The sequence below is a fragment of the Eucyclogobius newberryi genome, unplaced genomic scaffold, assembly GCF_026437365.1.
Source record: "Eucyclogobius newberryi isolate DKJ021-1_F unplaced genomic scaffold, fEucNew1.0.hap1 SCAF_3, whole genome shotgun sequence".
Classification (NCBI taxonomy): Eukaryota; Metazoa; Chordata; class Actinopteri; order Gobiiformes; family Gobiidae; genus Eucyclogobius; species Eucyclogobius newberryi.
Window position 1 is genome coordinate 27,885,540 of NW_027315945.1, and position 26,557 is coordinate 27,912,096.

Here is a 26,557-nt window from a genome sequence, read left to right on the forward strand (position 1 = left end):
ATTATTTCGTGGTAAGTTACTTTTAGTAACCCCAGCTGCCCTTGGAAAGACTGACGGAAACCGGACTGCCTATCTGTGTTTTCTCTTTGTCCTCCACCATCACTCATACGCCACATTCATTCTGGGCAAGGTGCGTGAAGTGTCTTGCCTAAGGAAACAACGGCAGATTGTACTGGACTGGAGTGTCATTGTTTAACTTCAATCATCAGATGAGATTGGGCATTGACTAGCTGATATGGTATGGCAAATGTAATTATAAGGACTTTGACTCTATAGTTTTTGCTTTTGTCAATGTTTTTGATGAACTGAGCATCTACCTACTACCACATGGCTGTTCTGCTGAGCCGTGCATGTAGGTGGGAAATTTGGCATTTGTTGGTTACTCTGGTTTTGAGGAGCCCCTGCTAGAAATGTTCATGGGGATTTATTCTAACAAGGTCATAGTAGTTGTCACATTGAATAGTTTGTGCTGTTGTACGTTACGGTATTGTTCCTGTTGGGAAATTTGTCTACACTCCTTCAATGCTGCTGGGTCAACCTGTGGGGAGCTGTGGGCGCCGCAGTGCAGCACCTGGGAACCTATCTCTCGATCTTTCCGATCAGCTTCATCAAGACAATCTTTTATTTGTGGACTTGGGGCTCGTTTTTGACTGCGGAACTGATGGGGGTCATCCTAATAAATAATGAGAGTGGCAACTTTTTTCATCCTTTCTACACGGCAAACCATTCATTTCAAGATCAAATTTTTGTCTCATGCATGCTGACCAGAGCTGCATAAAGTGTTGCACAACAGATTTGTATTGATTAAGATCAATTCTGTCTTGGGACCATCAAACCTGTGATTTGGGCCATAATGTGTGATCTGAATTCCATATACCAGCTGTAAATAAGTGTTTTTATAATTAAGTATCTAAGAGTTGTCTCTGACTGTGTTGCAACACCCCATTGTGGGACATATAAAGGTTATCTTATTAATTTATTGAGGAATTGGAATGGATTTCCCCCCCCCCCTTTTTTTTTTTTGAAAAATGTGGTACTACTTTTGAGTTTATTGTTGAATTGCTGGGTTGCAGATTACATCACAATTTTTCATTGGCCAATAGTTTCTAAAGAAGTTAGAAGTAAAAATAAGCTAATGTGCCTGGTCAAAATGCTCCAATTCAAGAAGAGGCTTGAAACTGCTGTGCATCTGGGAGAATGGCTTGAACTAGAATCTGAAAAACACCAATGGGATCATCAATATTTGGGACTTTTTTCTTCACTTAGTTTTGGAGAATAATTGTTGGCATTAATGCTTTTGTGTACCCTTTTGTCTACAGGTGGTGTTTCTTGGTCAGCATGGCAGTCGTCATCCGTTTACAGGGACTGTCGATAGCAGCGGGTTCTCAGGACATTCGCAAGTTCTTCACTGGCCTTAGAATTCCAGATGGGGGTGTCCATATAGTTGGAGGCAAGTTTAATGAAGCATTCATCATTTTTGGCTCGGACGAGGATGCAAGAATTGCCATGACTAAATCCGGCAATTATATCAAAGGCTCACCTGTTATGTTGCTGCTGAGTAGTAAAACAGAAATGCAAAATCTTCTGGAAAGAAGCTCTATGAATCTGGTAACGGACCAAAGAAAAATGCTGAATGAAAAATCAAGACCTCTGAAGGTAGAAGAATTTAGGGGTCCCAGAAGGTCTTCAGGTCGGTTGGGTTATTCCCCACCTACACATCACAGACGGGCTTCAGGCGTTGAAAAGGACAGACAACTGATGCTGCGAGGGATGCCCTTTTCTGTCACAGAGAATGATGTGCTCAAGTTCTTTGAGGGTTTGGCTGTAGAAAAGATGGTTATTCTGCAGAACAATCGAGGACAAAACAATGGGAATGGCCTTGTGACATTTGCATCAAAGGAAGATGCTACCCATGGGTTAAAGAGACACAAGAAATACATTGGTGCAAGATTTGTTGAGATTTATACTTTAAAAGAATGGCAACAGGTTTTTGGGGAGATCCCGTTGGATGAGGCTCGGGCTGGTATGGCTGAAAGGTCTGAAAGGCTACAACAATTGCCTCCTCGCAATCAGGAGACTTCACAATACCACATAAGATCACGGTCCCCTTTAGCCCGTGGTCCCTCACCTTCCAGCGGTGAATACTGTGTTCTTTTGGACAATCTGTCCCATGCAGTGGAAAAGCATGACATCATGAAGTTTTTCAATAGAGCCAGGCTTGGGAGTGATCAGATTCTCTACCTGCTTGATGGCAGTGGGTCAAGATCAAGACGTGCATTTGTTCTCTTCAAAAGTCTGCAAGATTACCGTGATGCCTTGGATCGTGACAACCGGGTGATGATGAATCGAAACATTAATGTTCGTCCGATCTCAAGAGAGAAAATGCTCAGTCTTCTGGAAGATCAGAAGCTCGGAGACAAAAGCAGTGTCCACATAAGGTCCCTTCCATTTGATGTGAGGAAAGTTGAGATCATGGACTTCTTGATTGGATTGAATGTGGCAGAGGATGGCATTATCATACTGACTGATCATAAAGGAAATGGTCTTGGTGAGGCTATAGTTTCATTTCAGACAGAGGAAGAGGCTATGGAGGCTGTTATGCTCAATGGGAGGAGGTTTCTGGGGTCGGAGGTTCGCCTACGGAGAGTTTCACAGTCTGAAATGGAGGACATGATTAAACCACCTTTTGCACTGGGGTCATCTTCAAGAGAAAACCGTAATTTTGACACAGCCTATGTCACAGACACAGACTTTCTTCCAAAACGACCACTGAGAGACGAGCGCTCCCGTGCCTCTAGGGACTTGACAAGAGGCTCGCAGAGTGAAGGCCGAGAGAGTGCACGTGGTGGGGCCAGGCCTTCTGCTCAAGATGGTCCTACTTGTATAAAGCTAGTCAACCTACCATTTAACTTGAAAGTAGAGGAGGTTTATGACTTTTGCTATGGCTATAAAATAATCCCTGGATCTGTATCGCTGCAGTACGACAAGAATGGGGCTTCAAAAGGCACTGCTACAGTGGTGTTTGAGTCCCGGCAGGAGGCTCTTACAGCCATTGATGAGCTTACTGGAAGACCAATTGGTCAAAGAAAAATTCAGCTTGTATTTCTTTAAAAAGAAATGTAAGTTTGTGATCTCAAAAACACGAATGGTGTTTTTACTTTTTATATGCCTTTGCTTTACCCAGTGTGGCATTTATGTAATTATGGAGCATACTTTTCTTTTATAAAAGAAATGGTTTTGAAATAAGATATCTTCTATTCAGCGCTTTTGTGTGTTACAGCTCTGTTGCGTGTTACATATTTGCATAAATAAAAAACTGTTGATACTGGCTCAAATTATTTGCTGTACAACCAATACAATAAAGGGAAGCTTGTGATAAAATTGCCAAAAGGTTCTGCATTATTGATGATTATAAATTATTAACAGTTTGACGTTTTTCCATTTGGATTGGAATAAAAGTCCTGAGAAGTTACTCAAGAAATCTTTATTAAAATTTGAGTGGAATGAAAGTGGAGTTTTATGTATGATTTGATGGTTACAACTGGATTTCTATTAACATTTACATTTTTTAGACTAAGATAAAAGTCTGAACGCTGTCTTCTTCGACTTATCCAAAATACATTACTTTTTACACCCATTACAACAAGCTTGCCTTCGTTTGACGAAATTCACATTGAGAATAAAAAAATATTATCCAGGCCTTTAATCAGAAACTATTTTGCAACTTCAATACCAACACAGGCAAGACCATGAAAACTTCTTCATAAAGAAGCCATATTTCTTTAATTTATCATATCCTCTTGCATCTAAAATATAAGATAAGATATTCCTTTATTGTCCCACATGGGGAAATTTCATTGGTGCAACGCAGGTAGATACAGAGGTAGATACAGAAGAACAGATCACTTATAGGAAGTCTGAAAAACACTTTCAGTAGAAGATCTCCTATAAATAAATAAAAACTCCCATAGACAAATAAATAAATACCATTGCATGTGATAAGACACATTTTTTAATTTTGAGCCAGAATCTTGCAATTTCTGTTCTTCAGAGAATGAAAATATCAAGGTCTTCTGGGTCAATGTACACGACTGGATATTGTTGAACATTTAAAATGTGCCCAGTTAAATTTCTGAGTGTCAATCTTATTATTGTGCTAGAAAAAATGATACATTCTTATAAATGGAAAAAGACTAGACCTGTTTTAACTGCTTTTCTAAATTATTTTGAAGTAATTGATGCTCGTCAGTTACAGAAACAGGAAAACTTTTAATAATTCATAATGATATCAAAAAGTCTTTGCTTTTTTAGGTTTCTAGAAAACCTACCGTGTGCCATATCGTGTGTACGTGTTCTAGACACTTCTCAATTTATGAGGAATACTAGTGTCATTGTTTAATGTGGCCTGCCTAGCATTTAGGGTTTCCAACCGTCCCGGATTGCCCGGTCCAGTCCCGTATTCCAATCACAGCCTCGCCGGCCAATAATTGGCAACTGCAAACGCGCTACGCACACATTTACCACGCGCCTCTCGAAGCTCCACTTCCTGGAATTACCGTGACAGACGCGCATCTCAGCCAATCAGCGCGCAGCAGCCGGAGTTCGGCTGCTGCGCGCTGATCCGAGGTTAGATTGAATTAAAATACCTGGCCTGTCCTCGCTCTCTGATGCCACCGCCAGCTCAAGATCAATTATTATTCATATCCATAGAGGGAACAGAAGGTAAAGCGTCAGTTCAGTTCAGTGTCTGCAGCCTATGGTTATAGTCTAATGCTAACATGACATTTGAGAGAAACTTAATTATAATTACTAATCGTCTTCACTATTCCCATGAACAATACATCCAAGCAAGTACAGTAGTGGTTTGCCAAAATTACACTGAAATTAGTAGGTTTATGGTATGGCTAATGCAATCTTGTAATTTCTGTAATTATTATTGGTCAGCTGTTGGCGCGCGCGCACCTGGAAGAAAGTGTCCCTCATTTGGGGTTGAGATAGTTGGCAACCCTACTAGCATTGCACATGTTATTATCACTTAAAATATTTTTTGACTAACGACTCAATCAATAAAACCCAAGAAACTGCTTAAACATTCCAATCAAATCAACCCCAACAGCGTTATCACATCTTTAAGTTATATATCAACATTTGAAAGATATTTTTTTTCTTTTTTTGACGTTAGCAACATTAGCACAACAATGCATCTCTAACTGGAGCAGGTTCACAGACAGCAGGGGGCAGTAGAGAGCAGGCGCAAATATCACGAGTACTATCAATACTTTTAATTGTAGGACGTAAAACTAGGATTGGCTAGTTCGGATTAACTCTGGGTTCTGGAATGTTGCCCGAGTTTCCAACATCCCAGTAATATATTAACGTAAATTCAACTTCTGAGGACAATTAAAACGCAGCAATATAACATGGGCACCGCATGGGCATAGGTGTTTTTCGTGCACACTCAACATGGAAGGACAATTTTGGATATTACAAGATTTTAGGTGTTGATATAACAATACTGTTCAAATAATAGGAAATTAAAACGTAAGGGTCCCGAAACCTAAGTGCGCTTATTTTATTGGGATTAGAACGTGACTTCCAAAATAGTTTTATTTTGAGTTTCCAACAGGAAGTAGTTTTATTTTTCCGCTAGCATGACACCGTGAATCACGGCAGCTTCACTGAAAACCACGCCGAGAAAAACTTTGTACAACAGGTGATTATTAAATTAAGTGTATTCAAACTTACTTTCCATAACAAAACAACTGTATTTTAACTTTTTCTCATCTCGTAAAGCTAAAATATGAGTTTGTACGTTACGTTTCATTGGAATTTGAAACTATTTAACATCACTGCTGGATGTTGAGGCACCGAGATTTTTAGTTAAAGTTTATACAAATACACTGGATTCATCTCTTATATTTTACAGTAAAAATACTATTGATTACATCCCTCTATCTGAATAGTTGACTAATGGTTTTAACGCGAGTAGCTAGTTTATTTAAAGGAGCAATAATGCCGGTTTAGGTGGAGGGTTTTAACGTGAGTAGCTAGTTTGTTTAAAGGTGCAGTATGCAGGTTTTATGTGGAGGGTTTTTTCTCCATGGAGATGATGTTGTTTTTTCACAACATGAAAGCTTAGCAATCTCCACAGATACAAGCAGGTGACACCACAAACCCAGAATCTTTTGCAATTAAAAATAATTGATCTATGAAATAATCCAAGATCATGTTAGACGCTAAATATAACATTTTCCCATTCAAAATATATATTTATTGTTAAATTGATATGTGGCAGTTCACATTTGTCCTCATTCTGAAACCAATGGACACCAAAACAAAGTCGTGAGACAAACAGGCGACCGACCCTCCTCCAGAAAACCTTCGTAGTGCATATTCTATCATTTAAAAAGTATATTCTGTTACAATGGTAATTGCATGGTCAAATAATACTCCTGTACATATAGAATTAACTCAGTCAAAGTATTGGTAAAACTGAAGTAGCTGCTGTTGAAATTACTTGAACGCAGTATGAATAAAGTATGAATCATTTTAAATGGTGTGAAGGATAACTTTGTGGCTTTAAAAAAAATAATAATACAGTTGGTTACTTCAAAACACAAGAAAAAAGTTTTTATTCTTATCCTGTTCAGTCCACCCTGTAAATGTAAAAGATTACTGTTGATGAGAAAGACAAAACACATTTTTGGTTAGAATGTGTCCATTGGAAACAAGTTTGTTAATCTATATTTGTGTCCAAAAGAGAAGGAAGAATAGCCCAACTCAGAGCTTTTTAGAGCTGGAGTTTTTTTAACCACCTCTAAAATAGATCAGAACCAAGTCACAATAAACTGGCTGCACCACAACCTCTACAGACTCCTCTCTTTAAGTGGAATCATAGTGATAAATACTCCACAAAATATGCCTCAAGTGAAGTGCAGATTCTCAAAAACTGTACTTTGTGTCTGAGCGTCTGTGGTTTGTTACTGACCACCTTTTGTGAGTCTGAAAGGCTCATATAGATACATTTTATACAAATGGTGCACTTTGGTTTTAAATAGTTCATTGACTGAATGTGTAAAAAGTAGGATTACTGCAGAATGGAGGTTTCAAGAAGAATACTGCAGAAACAACTGGAACCTGCGAGGCCACTTCGCCGGTGCTTTCGTGTCAATGTTGGTAAGTGTTTCCCACCAAACTTTTGTGATATTGGACATCAGAAAATAAAAGTATACTATCCATCTTTGCAGAGCCTACCCTCAACTCTTTCTCATGCACACAATTGCAACCGGTGATCGAGGCAGTAAGTCCCGAGGTAAAAGACTGCAACATTGTTCATCTAACTGTGACGTCATATGGACTATCCTAATAATCCTCCATTGTTTGTTTTATTTACAGCCTTACATTGGCATCGAGCAATTCTACCAGATTCTGAACCTTCATAAAAAGAAGAAAGGTGCACTTTAAATTACACACAAATGCAACGCGTCTTCTTTGATAATGACTTTCCTCATCGCTCTTTTATACCAGACAGGATTGTTTACTCGAGGGACTTTTTAATTGATCTGGCTGATTGTCCTGAGTCTAGGAAGAGACCGGAGTTCTTACCTGAGCACCCCATTGTCTTATCAAATCCAGTAAGTTTAAATGAGCTAAACAACATTTATATTGTTACATATGTTACTGTATGTATTTTTTTTTTCTTTCAGCGAGACCCTAAGCACCCACCGTCCTCTGAAAAATGGGATTGAATATTGAGTTGTTTGATTTTCTGGTCTTGTTAGATTCAGTCATGCTTTTTTTTTACGTTTGACAATCTAGGCTGGATTTGAGATTGGATTTGTACTACAAATGATGCTGTGAACATGCTAAAATGACATCATCCGAGTCAAAGATGGTGGAGTGCACTTTCTACATTTCTCCCTCCCCGACTCACTTTCCAATTTCTCTGGAATTATTTAAAATGTGCATGTTTATTTATCTTAAAGTAATGTAGCTTGGTTTGGTGTGGGGTTTTTTAATCAGTAAATGTATGTCCCTGCTATAACGGCTTTGTTTATTAAAAGGGACATATTATGTAAAATCACCTTTCATGAGCTTTTATCATTATGTTATAATGGTGTTTCCTCATTATTAGTTTACTCAAGTATATCGATTGATTGATTCGTGTTTGAGTAAACCTGCATTTTTAGATCAATGTTGTGGCTTACAATGAACACAATGTAAAGTAATGAGCTACTTATAGATTAATACAAACAATCTGAAAGTATTAAGTGCATATAACAGATGAGACTACACATACAACATGATCACTAGATTTTTCTAAACATTTTGCCTTGTTGACATAATGTTACTTCCTGGTTAAACATGGGGAGCCAACATGTCATAGGTACAACTGTTACCTAGCAACCATACTATAAACAAGGGCCAAAACTCATATCAATTATAATTTGACAATAAATAGTATCTGATATCGCCTCTATTAATTTAAATGGTTGGTGAAACTCAGAAAATTGTGTCCGTTTTCTAGTGGCACGTTGCACATTGATGACATCACAGAGATTCCGTTATAGAATTTAGCAGCCCTGTAAGTTTAAAGGTTTCTTTTTTTCAAAATGTCGTCACAATCTGCGGTGGCAGCCCACAAGTCCGAAGATTCACTAGTTCAATTCAATTCAATTTATTAACAGCCGCCTCTGAGGGCCGCAGTGAGAAATGAATCAACAATGTCTGTGGTGGCGAGGGACAATGTCCCAGAGTCCTCTGTCCTTAGACTCTCCTTCTCGGCCAGGAAAAACTACAAAAAACCTCCTTGGGAAAAAGTAGGAGCTGGACCCACTCTTCAGGCAGATGAGGGACCGTCTGAGTCGAGCTGGACCCACTCTTCAAGCAGATGAGGGACCGTCTGAGTCGAGCTGGACCCACTCTTCAGGCAGATGAGGGACCGTCTGAGTCGAGCTGGACCCACTCTTCAAGCAGATGAGGGACCGTCTGAGTCGAACTGGACCCACTCTTCAAGCAGATGAGGGACCGTCTGAGTCGAACTGGACCCACTCTTCAAGCAGATGAGGGACCGTCTGAGTCGAGCTGGACCCACTCTTCAAGCAGATGAGGGACCGTCTGAGTCGAACTGGACCCAATCTGCAATATCATGGATACAAAAAATGAATATTTACCCCAGATTCTATCCCATCAAACTAAGTCATAATTAGGAAAAAGAAAAAAGATGAGAACCTGCTGCTCGTGTGACTGGAAACGAAAATTGGGTTTAGAGAGAAATGTTTTGTCGATGCACCGAGAAAAATCTAGCCTTTGAACACACTCTGGTGTTTTATGGCGGTTGGTATCCAAGTGTTACATTACCGCCAGACTTTATTCTTTAGACTTTATTCTTGTTGCTGTTGTTGTTTTATGGCAGGTTGGTAAGTGTCGCATTATCGGCAGACTTTATTCCTCAGACTCTGTCGTATTCTTTTAGAAGTTCTTCTTCCAGTGCCTTGGTGTTTCAAAGCCCATGAGTTCATGTTGTTGTTGTATCCTGTAGAAGTTCTTCCATTACTTTTGTTGTTGTTGTTGTTGTTTTATGGCAGTTGGCATCCGAGTGTTGCATTATCGCCAGACTTTATTCTTTTCAAAGCCCATGAGGTCATGATATGTCTTTGTGACTAGAATAGTTGTTGTTGTTTCAGAGACCAACCGGCTTTATTCCAGAGAGACTTTTCTTCATCTTCCTCTCCTTCTTTGACGTTCGGTGCTTCCACCGTACAGCTTTATTCTTTAGGCTTCATTCTATAGGCTTTAATACTTTATTCCTCAGACTTTTCGTAGTCCTCAGACTGTCGTAGTCCGTAAAAGTACTCCTTCCATTGCTTTGGCGTTACAAAGCCCATGAGGTCATGATATGTGTTTGTGACTAGAATAGTTGTTGTTGTTGTTTCAGAGACCAACCGGCTTTATTCCAGGGAGACTCTTCTTCATCTTCCTCTCCTTCTTTGACGTTCGGTGCTTCCACCGTACAGCTTTATTCTTTAGGCTTCATTCTATAGGCTTTAATATTTCCACTGATGTCGCTGCTTGGTAGCCGTGCGTCTATGAGACTGGACGAGGACAGGAGACCACCCCCACCCCCATCTCGTCACTCTGATCACTCTGACTCCCCAAAAGCAGACCCCCATCACTCCGACTCCCATTTAGCGCCTTTAGCCTGTTTTCTATATCTGCCCAATCAAGCTCCTTTGTTCCAAGGAATCTCCCTGCAGCTTTAGCAATGATCCTGATCCTTTCAGTTCTGCTTTGAGTCTGAGCAGCACAGTTTACAACATCCACCATAAAGAGTACAAAATCCTCTCTATCCACAACCAGGGTATTCTCATTAATTCTGGAACCTGCACACTTGGGACCTCCACTCTTGAAACCTTCACACTTCTTGGGAGCCACGCTGGCCTTTCTCATTTCGCCCTGGCTGGGAGCAGCGCTGGCTCCTCTCTCTGTATTTACTCTAAACTCGTTACTTGAAACTTTCTTGACTGCATCTGCATAGGATATACCTTGAGAGACCTTTATTTTATGCACCTCAGCAGCTCTTTTGCTAAACCTGCATCCCCCGTAGGCAGAGCTATGTTCTTCCCCACAGTTACAGCACTTCAGTTTTGCTCCCACGTCACACCTCCCATACTCGTGATCTCCTGCACATTTACCACATCTTTGCCTCCCTCTACAGACCGCTGCAATATGCCCAAAGCGCTGGCACTTAAAGCAACGCAGGGGCGGTGGAACATATGGCCTAACGTCATGGCACATGAACCCAATGAACACCTTACTAGGCAGGCACCTCCCTTCAAGTGTTACCATTACCGACAAGCTGTCACATCTTACCCCAGACCGGGTCACCTTCAACCGCCTAGCGTCCACCACCGTAGCTCCAGTCAAATTCTCCTTAACTTCATCCACAGACGTCGCCGTAGGGACACCTACGATAACTCCTCTGACCGTGTTTATTTCAGCATCAGACACAAGAATGTCCTTTCCACCCAGACGTTTAGTTCCAATCGCCTTCCGTTGCTGAGCCGCGTCCTTGCACACGACCAGCAGCGAGCCATCTCTAAGGACATTCGCACTCTTGATCACTCCCACAGCTACAGTTAGGCTCTTTGACAATGCCACTGAATTCCACTCCTTAAAGGATGCACTATCCTGTGCAAGCTTTATGATCACCTTACAGTCTCTGCTCTCACTCCGGATATCAATAGCTTCAGCCTCATCCTGCTGCTCATTCCCAGAACCCTCGGACGAGCTAAGGGACTTTTTACGTTGTTGTTGTTGTTGTTGTTTTATGGCGGTTGACATCCGAGTGTTGCATTACCGCCAGACTTTATTCCTTAGACTTTGTCGTAGTCCTAAAAGTTCTTCTTCCAGTGCCTTGACTTTCAGTGCTTTGTCCTCAGACTCTGTCGTAGTCCGTAAAAGTACTCCTTCCATTGCTTTGGTGTTACAAAGCCCATGAGGTCATGATTTGTTGTTGTTGTTGTTGTTGTTGTTGTTGTTGTTTTATGGCGGTTGGCATCCAATTGTTGCATTACCGCCAGACTTTATTCCTCAGACTTTTCGTAGTCCTCAGACTCTGATTTGTCTATGTTGTTGTTGTTGTTGTTGTTGTTTTATGGCGGTTGACATCCGAGTGTTGCATTACCGCCAGACTTTATTCCTTAGACTTTGTTGTAGTCCTAAAAGTTCTTCTTCCAGTGCCTTGACTTCCAGTGCTTTGTCCTCAGACTCTGTCGTAGTCCGTAAAAGTACTCCTTCCATTGCTTTGGTGTTACAAAGCCCATGAGGTCATGATTTGTCTTTGTGACTAGAATAGTTGTTGTTGTTGTTGTTGTTGTTGTTGTTGTTGTTGTTGTTGTTGTTGTTGTTGTTGTTGTTGTTGTTGTTGTTTTATGGCGGTTGGCATCCAATTGTTGCATTACCGCCAGACTTTATTCCTCAGACTTTTCGTAGTCCTCAGACTGTCATAGTCCGTAAAAGTACTCCTTCCATTGCTTTGGTGTTACAAAGCCCATGAGGTCATGATATGTCTTTGTGACCGGCTTTATTCCAGGGAGACTCTTCTTCATCTTCCTGTTGTTTCAGAGACCAACCGGCTTTATTCCAGGGAGACTCTTCTTCATCTTCCTCTCCTTCTTTGACGTTCAGTGCTTCCGCCGTAAAGCTTTATTCTTTAGGCTTCATTCTATAGGCTTTAATATTTCCACTGATGTCGCCGCTTGGTAGCCGTGCATCTAGGGCCTTCGCCCGCATGAGGATTGGCCATACTGGACTCAATTGGTCACTGAGTAGGATAGGCAAACATCCGACCGGTCTGTGTGGTCACTGTCGGGTGCCAGAGACTGTCGAGCATGTGCTGATTTGCTGTGAGGCTTATGATAGGGAAAGGGCCGGGTTGGCCTTGTGGTTTCGGAATAATGGGCGGGAGTTCAATCTGCGGAACGTTCTGGCGATCCAGTCACAGGGTTTGTGTCAGGCTGTGGTTGCTTACTTATGTAACACAGGGCTGGGTAAACGTTTATAGAGGTGGGGGGTGTTGGAGACTGAGCCGAGGATGAGGAGCAAGAGGATGTTCTAACGCGCTTGGGCTTCATGGGCTTAGAAACGCCAAAGTGATGGAAGAAGGACTTCTAAAGGATAAAACGACAAAGACGTCCCATGACCTCATGGGCTTTGTAAAACAACAAAGATGTCCCATGATCTCATGGGCTTTGTACTTCCAAAGCACCGAACGTCAAAGAGGGCGAGGAAGGTGAAGAAGAGTCTCCCTGGACTAAAGCCGAAACACCAAAGTGATGGAAGAAGGACTTCTAAAGGATAAAACGACAAAGACGTCCCATGACCTCATGGGATTTGTAAAACAACAAAGACGTCCCATGATCTCATGGGCTTTGTACTTCCAAAGCACCGAACGTCAAAGAGGGAGAGGAAGATGAAGAAGGGTCTCCCTGGAATAAAGCCGGTCACAAAGACATATCATGACCTCATGGGCTTTGTAACACCAAAGCAATGGAAGGAGTACTTTTACGGACTATGACAGTCTGAGGACTACGAAAAGTCTGAGGAATAAAGTCTGGCGGTAATGCAACAATTGGATGCCAACCGCCATAAAACAACAACAACAACAACAACAACAACAACAACAACAACAACATCTACGAGACTGGACGAGGACAGGAGACCACCCCCACCCCCATCTCGTCACTCTGATCACTCTGACTCCCCAAAAGCAGACCCCCATCACTCCGACTCCCATTTAGCGCCTTTAGCCTGTTTTCTATATCTGCCCAATCAAGCTCCTTTGTTCCAAGGAATCTCCCTGCAGCTTTAGCAATGATCCTGATCCTTTCAGTTCTGCTTTGAGTCTGAGCAGCACAGTTTACAACATCCACCATAGAGTACAAAATCCTCTCTATCCACAACCAGGGTATTCTCATTAATTCTGGAACCTGCACACTTGGGACCTCCACTCTTGAAACCGTTGTTGTTGTTGTTGTTGTTGTATCCTGTTGTTGTTGTTGTTTTATGGCGGTTGGCATCCAAGTGTTGCATTACCGCCAGACTTTATTCCTCAGACTTTGTCGTTGTCCTCAGACTCTGTCGTAGTCCGTAAAAGTACTCCTTCCATTGCTTTGGTGTTACAAAGCCCATGAGGTCATGATATGTCTTTGTGACTAGAATAGTTGTTGTTGTTGTTGTTGTTGTTGTTGTTGTTGTTTTATGGCGGTTGGCATCCAATTGTTGCATTACCGCCAGACTTTATTCCTCAGACTTTTCGTTGTTGTTGTTGTTGTTGTTTCAGAGACCAACCGGCTTTAAAGGCGCTAAATGGGAGTCGGAGTGATGGGGGTCTGCTTGTGGGGAGTCAGAGTGATCAGAGTGACGAGATGGGGGTGGGGGTGGTCTCCTGTCCTCGCCCAGTCTCGTAGACGCACGGCTACCAAGCGGCGACATCAGTGGAAATATTAAAGCCTATAGAATGAAGCCTGAAGAATAAAGCTGTACGGTGGAAGCACCGAACATCAAAGAAGGAGAGGAAGATGAAGAAGAGTCTCCCTGGAATAAAGCCGGTTGGTCTCTGAGGAGACCTTGCTCAACACCCGGTCTGGAGAGACGGGAGATGGCGGAGGAGAGTGGATCGGGGATGGAAGACGTTCTGGACGGCGTGGAGGAGCAGCCTTTTCTGCCTGCACGTGCCCGGAAACGTAAAAAGTCCCTTAGCTCGTCCGAGGGTTCTGGGAATGAGCAGCAGGATGAGGCTGAAGCTATTGATGTCCGGGGTGAGAGCAGAGACTGTAAGGTGATCATAAAGCTTGCACAGGATAGTGCATCCTTTAAGGAGTGGAATTCAGTGGCATTGTCAAAGAGCCTAACTGTAGCTGTGGGAGTGATCAAGAGTGCGAGTGTCCTTAGAGATGGCTCGCTGCTGGTCGTGTGCAAGGACGCGGCTCAGCAACGGAAGGCGATTGGAACTAAACGTCTGGGTGGAAAGGACATTCTTGTGTCTAATGCTGAAAGAAACACGGTCAGAGGAGTTATCATAGGTGTCCCTACGGCGACGTCTGTGGATGAAGTTAAGGAGAATTTGACGGGAGTTACTGTGGTGGACGCTAGGCGTTTGAAGGTGACCCGGTTTGGGGTAAGATGTGACAGCTTGTCGGTAATGGTAACACTTGAAGGGAGGTGCCTGCCTAGTAAGGTGTTCATTGGGTACATGTGCTATAGCGTCAGGCCATATGTTCCGCCGCCCCTGCGTTGCTTTAAGTGCCAGCGCTTTGGGCATATTGCAGCGGTCTGTAGAGGGAGGCAAAGGTGTGGTAAATGTGCAGGAGATCATGAGTATGGGAAGTGTGACGTGGGTGCAAAACTGAAGTGCTGTAACTGTGGGGAAGAACATAGCTCTGCCTACGGGGGATGCAGGTTTAGCAAAAGAGCTGCTGAGGTGCAGAAAATAAAGGTCTCTCAAGGTATATCCTATGCAGATGCAGTCAAGAAAGTTTCAAGTAACGAGTTTAGAGTAAATACAGAGAGAGGAGCCAGCGCTGCTCCCAGCCAGGGCAAAATGAGAGAGGCCAGCGTGGCTCCCAAGAAGTGTGAAGGTTTCAAGAGTGGAGGTCCCATGTGTGCAGGTTCCAGAATTAATGAGAATACCCTGGTTGTGGATAGAGAGGATTTTGTACTCTTTATGGTGGATGTTGTAAACTGTGCTGCTCAGACTCAAAGCAGAACTGAAAGGATCAGGATCATTGCTAAAGCTGCAGGGAGATTCCTTGGAACAAAGGAGCTTGATTGGGCAGATATAGAAAACAGGCTAAAGGCGCTAAATGGGAGTCGGAGTGATGGGGGTCTGCTTGTGGGGAGTCAGAGTGATCAGAGTGACGAGATGGGGGTGGGGGTGGTCTCCTGTCCTCGCCCAGTCTCGTAGACGCAGGGGAGTCAGAGTGATCAGAGTGACGAGATGGGGGTGGGGGTGGTCTCCTGTCCTCGCCCAGTCTCGTAGACGCACGGCTACCAAGCGGCGACATCAGTGGACATATTAAAGCCTATAGAATGAAGCCTGAAGAATAAAGCTGTACGGTGGAAGCACCGAACGTCAAAGAAGGAGAGGAAGATGAAGAAGAGTCTCCCTGGAATAAAGCCGGTCACAAAGACATATCATGACCTCATGGGCTTTGTAACACCAAAGCAATGGAAGGAGTACTTTTACGGACTACGACAGAGTCTGAGGACTACGACGACAGAGTCTGAGGACTACGACAAAGTCTGAGGAATAAAGTCTGGCGGTAATGCGGTGGGGGTGGTCTCCTGTCCTCGCCCAGTCTCGTAGACGCACGGCTACCAAGCGGCGACATCAGTGGACATATTAAAGCCTATAGAATGAAGCCTGAAGAATAAAGCTGTACGGTGGAAGCACCGAACGTCAAAGAAGGAGAGGAAGATGAAGAAGAGTCTCCCTGGAATAAAGCCGGTCACAAAGACATATCATGACCTCATGGGCTTTGTAACACCAAAGCAATGGAAGGAGTACTTTTACGGACTACGACAGAGTCTGAGGACTACGACGACAGAGTCTGAGGACTACGACAAAGTCTGAGGAATAAAGTCTGGCGGTAATGCAACACTTGGATGCCAACCGCCATAAAACAACAACAACAACAACAACAACAACAACAACAACAACTATTCTAGTCACAAAGACATATCATGACCTCATGGGCTTTGTAACACCAAAGCAATGGAAGGAGTACTTTTACGGACTACGACAGAGTCTGAGGACTACGACAAAGTCTGAGGAATAAAGTCTGGCGGTAATGCAACACTTGGATGCCAACCGCCATAAAACAACAACAACAACAACAACCGGCTTTATTCCAGGGAGACTCTTCTTCATCTTCCTCTGTGTTCTTCTTCCATTACTTTGACGTTTCAAAGCCCATGAGTTCAAAGTGGTACATTACTGCCAGACTTCATTCTTTAAGACTTCATTTTTCAGTCTGACCGGCTTTATTACAGGGTTGACTCTTCTTCATCTTCCTCTCCTTAGACTTTATTCTTTAAGACTTTATTCTTTATTCTTTAGACTTTATTCTATTCTTTCAAGTACGTTTTACGCCTTTGAACACGCTCTGTTTTCATGAGCGCATATGATCCATTGGCCGCGCGCTGGGGGCGGGACAGGGGCGGGACAGAGGCGGGACAGGGGCGGGATCACTGCAGTGGGAGGAACTTTGTGTCCACTAAGCGAAATTAATTCACTAACGCAGGAAATAGAGGTCATTCCACGCGGAGGCATCCCGTTTTATTTACGTTTATGAAATTGACGTGTTGTGATCGGCTTTACCTGCGCATGAACGCGACCTACTTTGATTGATCGAGGACATTTGGGGAAAATATCCACCTGTCCATCACTCCATATCGGCTGTTCATTCAAGATAAACCGGCTTTCCCTCCACCGTCCAGGTACTGTTATTGCTCGATTTTATCATCTCTGTGAGTTCATATTTATTTTCTGGTCATAATTTGTTGAGCGTTTTCAAAGAAGATGGATTCAAGGGACGGACAGCGACCTGCGTCATGCACTACGTAAGTATTTCCGGTCACGTACATACATTTCTCATTTCTTTTGGTTTCAAATAAAGTGTGTTCACTTCTGTCAGTTTTATGGCATTCTCTCTGAACACTGACCTCTTGTTAAAGTCCAACAACTGCTATATACAGTAGTAGCTGATATATAACTTATGGCCAATGTTGTGGAAGGATACGTTGTTATATTATTTCTGCAGCCCTTGCCTTAACTAGACCAAACCCAAACGCTATGTATAGATTGTTGTAGGTCTATAGCATCTGTGCAAACCACTCTGAAACTTTTCCAACACACAGGTTTATTTACACCCATCTTTGCAATAGAATAATACATCATGTAACTCTATGAACTCAGTGACAGGTGATTTACTGTGTTATTATTGTGCCCAAGGGGGACAATCTTTGTAGTAAATGTGACTCTTTATTCCCAAGGCCCATACTGGTGCACAATCCCCACCTGGATGGGCTGAAAAATGACATTCTCTACCACTTCAGTCTTGGAACAGTCACCCACGACCTTCCTGCCATGTTCGGCGATGTTAAAGTAAGAATTGCGTTATCATTTTACAGTGTGTGTCTTTTACTTTACATGCACACGTTGACATCTTGTGTGCAATTTCAGTTTGTTTGTGTCGGCGGTAGCCCATGGAGAATGAAGTCTTTCATCGAATACATGGCCAGTATACTTGGGATGGAAGACCCCAAAGCAGACTATCCAAATATCTGTTCTGGAACTGACCGCTACGCCATGTACAAGATCGGACCTGTTCTTTCAGTTAGTGTAAGTATATTATTATCTGTAGTATTTTTTAAAACATTTTTTACAACACACATCAAAAGAGGTAATTTCTTTTCCAGCATGGGATGGGGATTCCTTCAATTTCCATAATGTTACATGAGCTAATAAAGCTACTCCACCATGCACACTGCACTGACGTTACAATTTTCCGCATTGGGACTTCAGGTGGAATTGGTAGGTATATTTATATATCACAAAATAAGTAAAAAGACATCCTCTACAAGAATACATCATTTATTTTTTGTTGACTGCTTTTTTTAGGGCTTGAAGCCGGCACTGTTGTTGTCACTAAACAGTCGGTTGATTCAAATTTCCTGCCTAAGTTCGAGCAGGTGATACTGGGTAAAACTGTCATGCGTAACACAGATCTGGACCCCAAGCTGGCCCAGGAGTTGCTGGAGTGCAGCAAAGAGTTAAACCTGTTCAACACACATTTAGGAAACACCATGTGCACCATGGACTTCTATGAAGGTAAATCCAATAATTTTGATGCCAGATCACAGGCTAAAATTATGTCATTTATAGGATACATGTATTGTGCTTAGGTCAAGCCCGTCTGGATGGTGCTTTCTGCTCCTACACCGGCGAGGATAAACAAGAATATCTCCATGATGCTCAAAAAGCTGGTGTTTGCAACATTGAAATGGAGTCATCTGTCTTTGCGGCTATGTGCAAGATGAGTGGCCTACGTGGTAAGAAACCGTTCAATGCCAACATCAGATATTGTATTTAAATGTTCATTTATAATAATATACTCTTGTATATTTGTTCAGCGGCTGTGGTGTGTGTCACATTACTGGACCGTCTTAAAGGAGATCAGCTCACGAGTGTTCACGAGGTCCTCAAGAGTTACCAACAGCGGCCGCAGATACTGGTCGGCCACTACATCAAGAAGCTCCTCAACGACCAGAAAGACTGTTAACACCAAAGTGCAGATAGTACATTCAAAGATATTATATACAAAGAAAGACCAATGTTTATTTTAGTTATTTATTCATCCGCCTTTGCCTTATGTTGTATTACAGAGGTCTAATATAATTTTCCTAAATATTGTTCCTCAAAATGTAATATTTTGTGTATGCATTTAGTTTAGCAAGTGATTTTATTATATGTTTTGATAAATTATGATTAATGTATTGAACTCTCAGGTGCTTACAATACTAAACTGTATTAAAATGTATTTTAGTAGAAAGCTATATGTATATCTATATGAAAAAAAATACAAAAATAAAGCTCTAAACATTGTCATTCTCACACTTTTACTTCTATAAACTACATAAATAATTCCAAAATGTTTTGACACATGAATTTACATAAATGCGTCTATCCATTGCTATGCCTTTGATCACAAACCATCCACAATCTGGAGTCCAAGCCCGACTATTACAGCCTAATAACACACATTTTACACACCATCTTAGTTTGGAAATTGGGTGATGATTTAAATATGATGTATGATGTAGGTTAGTATTTACTGTATGCGTATGATGACTTTCAGCTTCTCCATGAGTCAACAAAGGCGCGTGACGTGCCATGGTGACCACTCTCGAACTAAGGATGCCCATTTATTGAAAAGGCAAAAACTCTGCGGCCTGTTCCCAGCAGTAATCTCGCATCACTGCTGTCTTGGAGAATAGAATAAGCTGCATGACTGCTGCTGGGGCGCATTCAGCTGCACTGAGTCTGCGCGTCAGAGGAGTGTCCGTGTGCGCGCCCCCGTTACGCACGCACGCTCCTGCCTCCTGCCATCCGTCCGCTCTGGACTCGCAGTGTTCGCTGACTCAGTGCCTTAAACAGCATCCCTGTTCACCGGTACACAGCTCCACGACCCTCTGCGGAGAAACAGCATCCAGCATGGCCAAGACAGCAGCAGGTGAGTTTTTCCATTCAATCCCTTTTTTTCCAAACCCAAAGCGTGGGCGTAGCATTGCGCACTCCAACACGGGTTATTATTTCATCTTTCGGCCTGGTGTGGTACGCCTTACACAAAATTGTAGCCTTAATCAATCATGTGTGGGGGGTTTAACTGTCTGTCATCACGTTTAGTCAAATAAATGAAGTTTTTTTTGGGGGCAGTGCGTCTTTGTGCGTCTTGGAATGTAGCCTTTATAATTAGCCAGTGCGTTTACAACCCATGTGCACTCGCTTTAGGCTTCCTTCTTTATTGTCTTTTATTCATTTGAATCGTCACTATTGTAATTTTCTATTATTATAACAGTTTTGTTGGGGTGCAGTGTTACAGGCTTAGGTGGAGGCTGCTATATTTACACCTGCAGTTGATGCTACAGCGTCAGCATAATGCAGACGGACCCCACCCAAGAGGCGAGGATGCGAGGGTTTAGCGCTCAGACCAGGGGCGTTTTAACACTCATTCTTTTACAAAAACCGCGATAGCCTAAACACATTTCACACAAATATGGATGTTATTAAAAAGCAAATGATCTTTTTTGAAGATGGATAGTCTTTTATGATTTACAGTGTTCTAGGCCTTTGGTGGAGCCTTGTGGAACGTTGATGGAGGTTCAGGTTGCAATCTAATTTAAGGGTTCGTGTTAATAAAGTGGCATAGGTTATATAAAACACCTTGTCTCTGCTTTGGTGTTTGGATGCAGCTTTGGATGATCCAAAGGAAAGGAAACAGGTGCATGACAAGGTGGGAGGCAAGTCATCACTGCAAGGGACTTTCTGCAACACTAGAGCCCAGGACCCAAAATAAGTATGAGCATATGCACAGTTAGAAAACATGCCAAGCAAACGATTGTAAATGAACTATGAAATACAAGTAATACGAATGATTCCATTGGATTTTGTTTTTCTTTGACTTTTTGTTGGCACACAAAAAATAAAAAAATAAAAAAACACCTACAACTTTGAGCAACTTTACTGAATTGCCCATCCACCTCCTCCTTAAGGAATCAAAATTTGTGTCTGAAAAAAATTATTGTACTGTACATCTGGTGAAATCTGTTCACCATATTAATTATTCAACAACACTGTAAGCATTCCCATTGGTTCCTAAAGAACGGACGACTGATGTGAATTGGTTTATTGACTTAATTTCCTTGACTTAAATGCAGAGACGATCATCAGAGCAGAACTTTACTTCATCAATCTGCGTTTCACAATTTTTAAAAACAAATTTTCTCTTTTTCATTTTCTTACAGCCTACAAAGAAAAGATGAAGGAGTTGTCTGTCTTCTCCCTCATCTGTTCCTGTTTCTATCCAGGAGCTCGCAAAAACCTGATGTGCGAGTTTGAAGGTATCGATCCATAATGTTTGTACTAATGTATTGATTTATTTATTTGATTCGACATAGATTTTTGTGTCATTTACAGACATGGAGGTGAAACCAATAGACAAGCGAGCATCTGGCCAGGCTTTTGAGGTGATCCTTAAGCCCTTGTCTCCAGTGTCGGAGATTTCCCCCGGTTTGCCCTCTCCACCCAAGAGGGACATTTCACTGGAGGACATCGAGAAAAAACTGGAAGCAGCAGAGGAGCGGAGGAAGGTGTGATGCTCCAAATAAATTGTACAAGTTAATGAGGTACAAAACTGTGCAAAGGTTTCAGGAAGGTGTGAAAGGAGAGCCAAGCTGTCCTTTTAATACATCTAGAATGACTATTTTTACTCTAGTCTGAGAGAATGTGCAGTGTTAAAAATGGTACTTTGATTAAGATCCAAAAGTGAGTTAAGGAAGTCTTCACCATTACGAATTAAAGCCCAGACATGCGCTGCAGTGGCCCACGCCTGACATTGAAGGATAGGTCAAAAGACAAAAATAGATTTTCCCACAGACTATTTTCTACCAACCTCAACAGTAATAAAACGTATAATTTGGTTCTGTTGTAGTGATCTATTTAATGCTATTAAAAAAAACACACCAAAAAAAAAACAACAACTTTGAAATAAACTTAATTAATATCTAAATGATCCAATCTGTCATGGGGTCATTTAAAACTTAGAAATTTAAAATGTTACTGCAACTGCAAAGCTATCAAATAAATAAATAAAAATATATATTAAAAAAATTGATTGATTTTCACTTAATTTATTATCGACACAGGTAGCTAGTCTGTTGGGAAAATGGGTTTTGTACTTTCAGGACCAGACATTTACCCCGGAAACTCCTGGCTCTACCGTTGTCAGTTTGGGGCATCATAAAAATGACTTTTCAGCGTGTTCAGCCGAGTCTTCTGGTGTATAGTCCTTTTAAATTCACACAGGAGCATTCTTTGTTTGCCTTTTCAGTCCCAGGAAGCTCATGTGCTGAGGGTCTTGGCCGAGAAGAGGGAGCATGAGCGGGATGTGTTGGTCAAGGCCATGGAGGAGAACAGCAACTTCAGCCGGATGGCCGAGGAGAAGCTGATGCTAAAGATGGACCAAATCCGAGAGAACCGCGAGGCTCAGCTGGCCGCCATGATGGAGCGTCTACAGGAGAAGGTGAAGACATAGAGCTGCACTTAGATGAATAATAATAATAATACATTCACAATCTGACAACGGTGCTGTGTTGTTTGCAGGAAAGACACGCCGCTGAGGTGCGCAGGAACAAAGAGATTCGGGAGGAGCTGACAGCATGAACCCAGTGCTTCTACAGTTAAACTCCATCTCACCCGACTCCTCCACACAGCATCACTATAGTACAGACACTTTCAGTATTATTTATGGATACAACAACAGTAACAATACATTCAATTGATTAGAGTAGAGAGTATAATTAAGTATTTATCTTGAATTATTTATTTATAGCTGAGTGAAGTGCATTAAATGTACAACACAGTATTTTTTACTTTGTGGATATTTATTCAGTTTCTTGAAAGGCCTTTGACGGTTGAACTGACTGTGTTATGTCATGATTATTTATGATCATGTGTTTGTGTCTTTTGTGAAGAACGATGGTTGGTGAATTACAGATAACAGACTTTTCTCACTGTTTCATTCGTATAGCCCACACTACATAGAAATAGAAATGCCAAACACGCATTTCAAAGCCTCCACTTTCTCTAGATAGACCTTCAGGTGCTTTATTAAAATGAAGAATGTTTCTGCCCAACGGGAGCAGCTCTTTATACACCTGTTTTTTTTCACCGTCCTTTGTCATTTTACTCAATATTTTGTCAAATGGGCTGCACACTATTTGAAGAGCTCATTAATGGATTGTTATGCCACACAAACATACTCTGAATAGTGTCCTGGACAATGGAATGTGTTTTTGCTCCAACCTTGGTATCAGTATTAGTGAAAATAATTGTGTGTCTGGCTTTCAGGACGGGACATATCCATGCGCCTGTATTTGCGTTGGCTCCCGTCATGGGGCTTACAGAGGACAGGGGCACTCTGAACTAGTCTCTTTTTAAATTCACAGGTATGAACACACTGCTGCTTGTATGTTCCCCTTCATAAACTCGCTCTGTTGAAGCTTTGATGAAAAAAAAAGAAAAAGCTATGGGTTCTGTAAATCTGGCATGCAAATTTTGATTCTTTTCTGTGCTTAAAGGGAAAATGTAACGGCTAATAAAATGACAAGTTGTATAAACATCTTCACAAGCAACGATTTCTTGATTTTCATTCATCTGTGATGTGATCAGTGACGTGGATTCAGTGTCGCGCTCAAATAATAAAGACTATCCAGCTTGTCCAGCAGGTGGCAGTGTCTATCAACTAATTAGGGCAATATTAGAAAAAGATTCAGTCTTTGTCATCTGGACTGTTTTTTTAGGAAAAAACTGAGTAGAAAAAATAGACCAAAACGTCTATTATTTAAAAAAAATAATAACAATGATAACGTTATTATGATAATTTTAATATAGATATCTGTTCAGAAAATACACCTATTGTCATTCATGTTGCATTGGATTTTTAAAAACTTAGCTGAGTCTCTGTTTTTGTTGTCCTTTACCTTTTAGGTCAGAGTCCCCATCCTGTTCACACTATTGTCTTTATTTCAGAACAGCCCATTCTGGTGAGGTCAGGCCAACATTGTAAAGGATTTCCTCTGGCTCTTAATGATTTCCTGGGTATTCAAAAGGGCAACAATGGTGTCCGATTCAGTTACCTACCTGGCACAAAGTCAGGTGGTGGCATTTGAGCCCATAAATTGTACATTTCGACAGGTTCTTATTACCTTTTGTTCAACCAACATGTGAATCTGAAATCCTAAATCAGAAAACATTATTACGATGTGATATCTTATAAGCAAACACAGCATCCCGTGTTATATTGAACAGTTTTGTATTTATTGGTACAAAAATACATTATGATTTATCTATCTCCCTGTCAGGGAGAGCTTTTTCATTCTGGGGGGAATTTATTCCAAAAAAGATGTTCACTGAAGCAAATTCAAAAGTGTGCTTGACAAATGTGGAAGGCAAAACTGGTGGAAGGCAAAACTGGTCCACACAAATGTTTCCAGAACTTATTAATGGGCCATAAATCGCATTTAATTCATTGAAATAAGGGCATATTTACTATGGTAAATCTGTCATAAGACAAAATAACAGACACTTTTATCTTTTAACAACCATTCACAGTTCACGGAAGAGCAGTTCATAGATCCTGTGTGTTCTTGTGTTCGGTTGAGGCCCAGCTCAGCTGCTGCCTTCAGTCCATGGACCACTTCAGAAGGCTCCGATCTCCGTGCCCCACGGCCTGTACGGCTTAGACAGTGTGGAGCTGGAGCTCAGAGCTGCTGGAGCCACCAGAGGCAAAGCCCCGATGGTCAGAGGGAACGTGAGGGAGGAGAGCGACGACAGCAGGGGAGGGGAGAGCTTGGATCCCGGGATAGTGAGAGCCAGTGGCAGGTTTGCAGGCAATCTCAGAGAGTCTGTGTGGGACAGGACAGTCAGGCTGGACACTGGAGACGCCTCAGAGGACGAAGAGGGCGAGGATGAAGAGGACGAAGGCGAGCTGCTGCTGCCCCTGGGGGCCAGAGTCCTTCCCTGCAGCAGGAGCTGGTGTGAGTGGGCTGATCCGTAAGGGCCCCAGGCCAAGTGTTCCAGTCCAGAGTGCACCTCTCTATGAGAAGCGTAGTGACTGAGGTGGGACACTAGCCGTATTCTCAGAGGATCTGCGCTGTCCCGTCCCTCCATGATGCTCAGGTAACGGGCCGTCTCTGTCAAGCACTCCCTGAAGCCCAGACTGCGGTAGTCTTTAGCCAGAGCATACGCCTCAAAGTATCCTGCCACAGAAACACTTCTTAGTGACAGTGATTAAGGCCTGACATTGTCATATTCTGCTAATAAATCTCTAATTACCTTTGCCACCAGAAGCATGAAGCATCTTCAGATGGTCTACGGTCATCTGCAGAATTTCAGCTTTTTCCAGTTTAGCTGATCCCTACAATAAAAGGACAGTTTTGTTCACCTTTTTTGAAAGTTGTTCAGTTTCCATAGGCTTATGTTAAGCCGTGTTCCATTTACCTGTTTCTCAAAGGCACTTGGCACCAGTCTTCTCAGTTCTGACAGGCTGTTATTGATTCGATCACGTCGTTTTTTCTCAATAATCTGAAAAGAGAAAGGTCACACTTAAGTCAATTAACACAACTACAGGAGGTGCAGACTTGAAAACAAATACCCCTCTCCTTACCCCTCTGCGTCTTTTTCTGGCCTGAACCTGCGTGGTGGTGGCTGGTGACACGGAGCCATGTGAATCCAAGTGACTAGAGCTGAAGACAAAAATAACAGTTAGCTCAGTAGCCCAAATCATTTTCAGATTAAAAAACAAAAACAAATTAAGGCTAAAGCGTGTGCAAAAAAAATCAGAAAATATAAATGTACCCCTATTAGAGGCTATAAAAAAGTGACCAACCCAATCTCGTCGCCACTGTCCTTCTCCACCTCCACATTATCATCCAGGTCACTGTCTGAGGAGCTGTAATTGTGACTTCGCTTCATGTTGCTTTCCAAACCCGCGTAAAAAAGTGCGTCTTGGAGAAGTGGTGCGTCCCCGGTGCGCAGTGAGAGCGAGGAGTCTGCGCGCATCTGTTTAAACCTCCCAGATTTGTTTCACTTCACTCCTCCGTTCGCGAGGGGGCGTGGCGGGGGTGGGGCTCCTGGGGGCCTTGGACCTCCTGGAGTCTTTTTTATTCTAGGTGGCCAAAAAGTGACGTCTGTTTTAAAGCTGGTGAGATATCTGCGAGTGAATGTCTCACTTTCGAGAAAAAATGTGTGAAAATGTGTGCTTATAACAACCTCAAAGGGAGTTGTGCCAGAGTAGTAATACCAAAAAAACAGCAGTGGTGGAAAATAGAAGAAGTATCACAAAGACACATATACACTCATATTTATTTTGAAGCTGTTGCTGATAGATGGATTGATTCATATGCACTGTCCACATAACAACATTAAAATCAGAAGTGGGTAGCAGCCTACTGAGCTACATTACTGAAGTAACGTTTAAGGCATATTCTATATATTTTTCCGACACCATACTTTTACTGGAGGATTAGTTTGAAGTAATAGTACTCTTACTTTTTTAAATTTGGTGATTCTTCCCACTGTGAGCAGTGTGTTGACAATATGCTTGGACACTTGTGTTTCTTACACCGCTAATACATTTTTCTAATTTGTTATGTTTTGTAAGTTACTCTTATTTAGTATTTTCCCCAAGTAGACTACTTTTTGCACTCTAAAAAC

The 26,557-nt window shown here is 42.1% G+C and overlaps 5 protein-coding genes across 5 annotated transcripts; 4 read left to right on the plus strand and 1 right to left on the minus strand.

Annotated features, from left to right (window-relative positions):
- The first annotated feature begins 1,163 nt into the window (after positions 1–1,163).
- On the plus strand, positions 1,164–3,264 carry rbm12bb (RNA binding motif protein 12Bb). Its single transcript, XM_072460280.1, has one exon. It carries the CDS (start codon positions 1,339–1,341, stop codon positions 3,109–3,111), a length of 1,773 nt encoding a protein of 590 aa, XP_072316381.1. The 5' UTR covers positions 1,164–1,338; the 3' UTR covers positions 3,112–3,264.
- Positions 3,265–7,041: 3,777 nt separating this feature from the next.
- On the plus strand, positions 7,042–7,748 carry gra (granulito). The gene is made up of 5 exons (XM_072461491.1): positions 7,042–7,176; positions 7,248–7,312; positions 7,396–7,453; positions 7,528–7,634; positions 7,707–7,748. Exons 1-5 carry the CDS (start codon positions 7,098–7,100, stop codon positions 7,746–7,748), a joined length of 351 nt encoding a protein of 116 aa, XP_072317592.1. The 5' UTR covers positions 7,042–7,097.
- A 9,273-nt stretch (positions 7,749–17,021) lies between these two features.
- upp1 (uridine phosphorylase 1) lies at positions 17,022–18,911 on the plus strand. Its single transcript, XM_072459912.1, has 7 exons — positions 17,022–17,124; positions 17,557–17,668; positions 17,747–17,905; positions 17,983–18,097; positions 18,185–18,394; positions 18,469–18,615; positions 18,697–18,911. The coding sequence occupies exons 1-7, from the start codon at positions 17,084–17,086 to the stop codon at positions 18,843–18,845; spliced, it is 933 nt and encodes a 310-aa protein (XP_072316013.1). The 5' UTR covers positions 17,022–17,083; the 3' UTR covers positions 18,846–18,911.
- Positions 18,912–19,606: 695 nt separating this feature from the next.
- On the plus strand, positions 19,607–23,475 carry stmn2a (stathmin 2a). The gene is made up of 5 exons (XM_072459913.1): positions 19,607–19,796; positions 21,088–21,183; positions 21,260–21,432; positions 22,173–22,364; positions 22,445–23,475. The coding sequence occupies exons 1-5, from the start codon at positions 19,778–19,780 to the stop codon at positions 22,502–22,504; spliced, it is 540 nt and encodes a 179-aa protein (XP_072316014.1). The 5' UTR covers positions 19,607–19,777; the 3' UTR covers positions 22,505–23,475.
- A 663-nt stretch (positions 23,476–24,138) lies between these two features.
- Positions 24,139–25,924, minus strand: LOC140373444 (hairy/enhancer-of-split related with YRPW motif protein 1-like). Its single transcript, XM_072459911.1, has 5 exons — positions 25,731–25,924; positions 25,509–25,581; positions 25,343–25,426; positions 25,178–25,259; positions 24,139–25,101 (listed from the first exon to the last, which is right to left on the minus strand). Exons 1-5 carry the CDS (start codon positions 25,901–25,903, stop codon positions 24,542–24,544), a joined length of 972 nt encoding a protein of 323 aa, XP_072316012.1. The 5' UTR covers positions 25,904–25,924; the 3' UTR covers positions 24,139–24,541.
- Between the last annotated feature and the right edge of the window lie 633 nt (positions 25,925–26,557).

Coding starts and splice junctions, on each gene's coding strand:
- gra (XM_072461491.1), top strand. CDS start 7,098: ATGGAGGTTTCAAGAAGAATACTGCAGAAACAACTGGAACCTGCGAGG. Junction 7,313..7,395: donor TCGAGGCAGTAAGTCCCGAG/GTAAAAGACTGC, acceptor TTTTATTTACAG/CCTTACATTGGCATCGAGCA. Junction 7,635..7,706: donor CCATTGTCTTATCAAATCCA/GTAAGTTTAAAT, acceptor TTTTTCTTTCAG/CGAGACCCTAAGCACCCACC.
- rbm12bb (XM_072460280.1), top strand. CDS start 1,339: ATGGCAGTCGTCATCCGTTTACAGGGACTGTCGATAGCAGCGGGTTCT.
- stmn2a (XM_072459913.1), top strand. Junction 21,184..21,259: donor CCTGATGTGCGAGTTTGAAG/GTATCGATCCAT, acceptor TGTCATTTACAG/ACATGGAGGTGAAACCAATA. Junction 22,365..22,444: donor TGGAGCGTCTACAGGAGAAG/GTGAAGACATAG, acceptor TGTTGTTTGCAG/GAAAGACACGCCGCTGAGGT.
- upp1 (XM_072459912.1), top strand. CDS start 17,084: ATGGATTCAAGGGACGGACAGCGACCTGCGTCATGCACTAC. Junction 17,906..17,982: donor GACCTGTTCTTTCAGTTAGT/GTAAGTATATTA, acceptor TTTCTTTTCCAG/CATGGGATGGGGATTCCTTC. Junction 18,616..18,696: donor CAAGATGAGTGGCCTACGTG/GTAAGAAACCGT, acceptor ATATTTGTTCAG/CGGCTGTGGTGTGTGTCACA.
- LOC140373444 (XM_072459911.1), bottom strand. CDS start 25,903: ATGCGCGCAGACTCCTCGCTCTCACTGCGCACCGGGGACGCACCACTT. Junction 25,427..25,508: donor CCAGAAAAAGACGCAGAGGG/GTAAGGAGAGGG, acceptor TTCTCTTTTCAG/ATTATTGAGAAAAAACGACG. Junction 25,102..25,177: donor TCATGCTTCTGGTGGCAAAG/GTAATTAGAGAT, acceptor TTTCTGTGGCAG/GATACTTTGAGGCGTATGCT.